General features: G+C 37.9%; 1 protein-coding gene across 1 annotated transcript; it reads right to left on the reverse strand.

The window, feature by feature from the left end:
- Window positions 1-159: 159 nt before the first annotated feature.
- LOC107845623 (reactive Intermediate Deaminase A, chloroplastic) lies at window positions 160-4,407 on the reverse strand (the record flags this gene model as incomplete). The annotated part of the gene is given in 6 exon segments (XM_016690052.2): window positions 160-492; window positions 1,283-1,332; window positions 1,423-1,496; window positions 2,203-2,247; window positions 2,377-2,492; window positions 4,233-4,407. Coding segments are annotated over 6 exon segments (555 nt in total), but the record flags the coding sequence as incomplete, so codon positions are not given.
- Window positions 4,408-5,655: the final 1,248 nt, after the last annotated feature.

Consider the following 5,655-nt stretch of genomic DNA (forward strand, 5'->3'; position numbering starts at 1 on the left):
ACAATCACACAAGTTTGAGTCAAATCATAAGAGCCTCCATCAATGCTGCACTTCTTTTCTCTAATGGGGTTTTGTACCTTATTTCTTTCTGTTCCCTTCTTTAACACTGTCCTTGTGTATAATCAAGCTCTCTGCAAAGACTAAAACAGAATACAGTAATATCACCAAGTTTCTTCTTCACAATAGTGTAACACGAACGCATGCAATACTCATGGCCGCTGAGTTACAATACGTTCTTAGATAAAGTTAATTCCCAGCTCCGGGAAGTTGTAGCCAAAAGAAGGTAGACAAGAGTTCCTGAACTAGTAGCTAACTCCCGGATTATTAAATCTAAGAATCTAGGCAGGGTAGTCGAAAGACTTTCTCCTTATTGGAAGATGAACACGTTATGGAGGGATCATAATGCTGCTATGCACTCGACTTCAATCTTTGCATTCATCGGCAATGCTGCCACCTGATAAGTTGCCCGAGCTGGTGCAGGAGCTTGAAAATCTGCAAGATAATAGGTTAGATTTACATCACCACACAGCCTATGGAGTACATGAAGCAGTAAAAAGGGCAGCCCGGTGCACTAAAGCTCCCGCGCTATGCACAGGGTCCAGGGAAGGGCCTCACCACAAGGGTGTACCGTAAGCAGCCTTACCTTGCATTTCTGCAAGAGGCTGTTTTCAAGGCTTGAACCCGTGACCTCCTGGTCACATGGTAGCAACTTTTACCAGTTACTCCAAGGCTCCCCTTCTAGTACATGAAGCAGTGCAAGTGCAAAATTGACGTGGCGTGTCCTAGTATTGAAGTATGCAAAGATTTAACACAGAATTTCGTCTCTTAAATGCAAAACATGCTTCGAGTTCGCTTCAATATAGTTTTTGTCTCGCAAATTAGCAATTCCAACTATGGCAGAAGTGACCATACATGCATTTGACTCCGAGAGTTGAGAACATTATATGAACACTTTTCCTTTGTTAAGCACATCAATTCAAGGTTCCTAACATAGTCCAATTACTAATAGGGGACTAGCAGTCTAGCACAAATGAAAAATCCATACAAGCAGCATTCAAGTAGTGAAAAAAATGTCACGACTCATGATTATCAACGAAAAATTCTTCTTCCGTCATTAGATTACATATGGTCTAATGCAAGAGCACACCAGTATATCTCTCTGATATCCCTAACAGAAACACCAAAAGGAAACTAGGCAGGATGAAGATTGAACCATCATGCAACTAACCAGACAGGACGAAGAATGAGCCTTCATGCAACTAACTAAGAAGTAGTGACTTACATTTCGCATAAATCTCATTCACTTTCTTGAAGTCGTTCAGATCAGCTAATCTGTAGAGAGAGTTATTCAAAATAAATAATTAAGATTATATTGAGAGCAGAAAACTAAGGGGTATGAGAACAAGTAACAGAAGATCATACAAGATGGTTGTCTTAACAACTGAGGAGTAGCTAACGCCGCTTGCTTTAAGTATCTCCCCCATATTCTTAAGAACCTGGACACAATATCAAGCTCAAATATCTTACAGTCAGCACTTTGAAATAAAAAGACACAGTATTGACGACCTAACTAACAAGCTAAGATAGAGTTGTCATTTGTCGGCTATCTACTCTTCTTTTTTTATGGAGAAAAGTGAGAAATTACAAGCAGATGCAGAGATCAATTTGTGAATTTGGGCCTGCACCTGACTGGCCATCTACTCTTCTTTTCTGTTGAACTTCTTAAAACATTGTCTCATTTTACTTTATCCCGAGAAATGCGAAGGTCAAATTATTCCACATAATGATGCATTTTATCTACCTCTTTATATCACGTAATTTAGAACTGGATAATTAGTAACGCATGACTGCTCAGAATTGAGAAGTGAGATTGATATTACTAGAGTACAAAAAGAACACCTACAGCTGTCATGACAGTGATATTTTCAGATACATCTGTAAAATTGGAGAAAGAGTTTTGAATTCTCAAATTTGAACTATCACTATTCGGGATTAAGCGTTGAAGTCTACATTTGGGCAACACAAGAAGAGTCTTTTACAAGAGATAACGCATACCCTGCAACCCATGAGAAAAGAGACATACCACATTATCCCACATCTGAGCTTCCTAGATAAGTTTACATAATCCAATAACGACTAAGTGGAGCCACAACTTTCAAGTACTGACATGAACATTTTAATCACAAGTACGTACAAAAATACCTGCTCTGTTTGATCCTCCACACTATCTGAGACAAATTTCCCGGTCTGCATTCAATCATAAGTTAGTTAAAGATAGCATAATGCGCAGCCGCCTGATGGAATTAGTACACAGATTGTTCCAAGCTTATTGATTTCATAAGCATTTGCAATAACTAACGCAAATATAGCACAAACCTCTGGAATAAGACCCAGACATCCAGAGACGAAAACAAAATTATTGGCTTTGATGGCTTGAGAGTATGGCCCCAATGCTGCTGGAGCTTTTTCAGTGTGAACAGCCTCCTTAATACCTAGTACCATACAACAAATGTTCATTAATAAGGTTAAAGAACTCTTTGAGAAATAAGTCAGAAAATCGGAAATTTGATAATGTGTGTGAGAAAGAACAATTTCTCTAACTCCTTCATAATGATAGATATAATGATGCCTTATCAATAACAAACTCTGAATCTCAAGGAACATAATTTGTGGTAGGCACAGTAAGCTGTAATGGTTTAAATTTTTATTCAGTGACAATGTACTTAAAAGCTAAATACCGGTATAATCGTCCATCGTCCATAACAAGTGGATTGGCAACATTTTTTTTAAAAAAAAAAACCAGCAATCGACCTGCTACATTGATAGAGTAAGCATTCTTTACACACACAGCTCATATATCTTAAGAGCATTCATCTCAGAAAAACCTTAACCATCATTTTATCTGCATTGCAGTATCAAAATCTCATGTCAATGGTGATGTAGTTTTATTTTTTTGGGATAAGGCAAAATAAATGTTTTTTAATAACCGTGGTGTTTGAACCAGCTCGCATACACCTATACCACGTTATGTATGCCACCACCCACCAGCAAGATGAAAAGGAATCACACCTAGTGCTTTCATCCCGAGATTTGGACCAGAGACTTCATGGTTTTCAACAAACTCATTGGCCACTAAGACACGGATGATTTTTATTTCTATTTAAATCATACTAGGAAAAAAGAAAAGACCATATTGCTTCCTAAATAAAGGATTATGGTCTACATAACAAAGAAAAATTCAGTAATCACAAAATTGTCTACAGCACAGCATCAAAAGCTATGCTTCAAATATCCATTCAGAAGCAACAACACTCATCAAACAGCTAAAAAATCCCAAATATTATTAAATACTAATATCTACATGAATCAACTCAGGCTCAATCCAAACTAGTTGGGTCCACCAGAAACAACAACAACAACATACCCAATGTAATCCCAAGAACTGAAACTCGGGAGGATAGAGTATACGCAGACCTTTACCCTACTTAGGAGAGGTAGATAGGTTGTTTCTCGTAGACCCTAGCTCGATGAAAAGGCAATAACAAAGTAGTTAAGTCATGACAAAACATTATACACAGCATGACAAAGCACTATGATATGAAAGTTCCAAAGGCATCAAATAATCATAGAAATCGAGCAACAAGAATCATAGGATAATACTACCACTACTAATAGGAAAGGATAAGCTAGACCTAGCTATACTTAAATATTAATAAAAAAATTAGTCAAAACATTTTTTTTCGATAACCGTAGTTTCTGGGCCAGCTTGCCCACACCTCGACTAAAAACAACAGTTATCATATACCAGGTATCATAGAGTAATACTACCACTACTAACAGGGAAGGATAAGCTGGACCTAGCTACACTTAAATATAAAAATAATTAGTGTGTCTGGGCCAGCTTGACCGCACCTCGACTAAAAGCAACAAGTTATCAGGTACCCGATAACTCTGCCCACCAAAGCTAAAAGCAATGGGAAGTAATCACTCATTGTTTGTCTAAGTTGTAAATAAAGCCTGAGACCTCGTGATGCTCAACCCAACCTCACTTAACCACTAGGCCACACCCTTGAGAGTGCTTAGGCAAGCATACAAAACAAAAAAAAAAAAGAAAAAATGGGGGAAAATTCCATTTTTCTCTTCAATTTCATTCAAAAATCTCTAACACTCTATTAATTGTAACCAAATTGTTTGCCTTTTTGTGCCCTTTTATATAGGTGAGGGGAACTTACTGGCATCAGTAGAAATGCTTAAGCAAGCAAAGGGTTTTGATCGAGCTAATGAAGAAGAAGACCCACAAAACTTTGCACCAGCAAGAGATACACAGCCAACTCCGAAAGCTACCGGAGCACGGCTGCGTAGGGCGGCGACGTCCATTGCCGGAATTTGAAATCGACTGGCGGCGGCGGCGGCGGCGGCCCACGTCATTTTCCGATTATGCTGAAAAATAAAATCTCTATTTGTGACCTTTTACTTTCCTTTTAATATTATGGCGGCATATTTTAGGAATATTTTTTGGTGTGGGCTATATATCCTATGGCCCATGTAGGCCCAAAAGTTTTGTAAAACAATATTTAGGCCCATTTACTTTGTGCTAACTCACCGTTATTTGGGCCACACACGTGCTACGATGGCAATTACAATGAATAGTGAAGTTATTATCCCGAAGAAGAGTCTTGAAGTAACTGATAAAATTATTGTCATGTGAACGGGAGGTCATCGGTTCAAACCTTGAAAACAGTCTCTTGCAGAAATGCAAGGTAAAGCTGCGTACAGTACAAGAGGGGGCCTTCCATGGACCTTGCGCATAACGGAAGTTTTAATGCACCGTGCTACCTTAGTGAAGTTATTACTCCTATAACGTATAAGTAGTGGTGGAGTTAAAATTTTTATATAGGATTGTCAAATTGTAAAGTATAAACGCACGAAGAAGACGAGGAGGTCAATATATAGTATATATTGTATACATAGGAAAAGATTACCTACTTACACATTGCGATTTTGCGATATAGGGGTGTCAATATACGTGGCTCCACCACTGGTTATAAGACAAAACGAATTCAAAAGATTGCCTCAGTTTAGATTGTCCTCTGAAAGTCTCGTTTAATATGTATATATAACTAATTATAAGCCAAAACAAATTCAAAAAGATTCCAAAAGATTGCCACAGTTTAGATTATCCTCTGAAAGTCTTGTTTAATATGTTATATATAATTAATTATTTAAAAAAAGACAGTCCGGTGCACTAAAGTTATCGCAATGCGCAGTGTCCGGGGAAGGGCCCCACTACAAGGGTGTATCGTACGCAACCTTACCTTGCATTTCTGCCAGAGGCTGTTTCCAAGGCCCCCCTTCTTATATAACTAATTATAAGGCGGAACGAATTCAAAAAGATTGTCTCAGTTCAGATTATCCTCCGAAGGTCTCGTTTAATATGTTATATATAACTATAACTAATTATAAGGCGAAACAAATTCAAAAAAATTGCTTCGATTTAAATTATTGTCTTTCTCTATATGATGGAATGACAAATGCCCAAGGGCAATTCTACCATGTCTACTATTCACGAAAACTCAATAACTTTTACTCAAACTCTATTTATACGATTGAAATTAAAGTGTATGCAGTCCATACCACCACTGCCTCGATAATACA

Source organism: Capsicum annuum, chromosome 10, assembly GCF_002878395.1.
Source record: "Capsicum annuum cultivar UCD-10X-F1 chromosome 10, UCD10Xv1.1, whole genome shotgun sequence".
Lineage (NCBI taxonomy): Eukaryota > Viridiplantae > Streptophyta > Magnoliopsida > Solanales > Solanaceae > Capsicum > Capsicum annuum.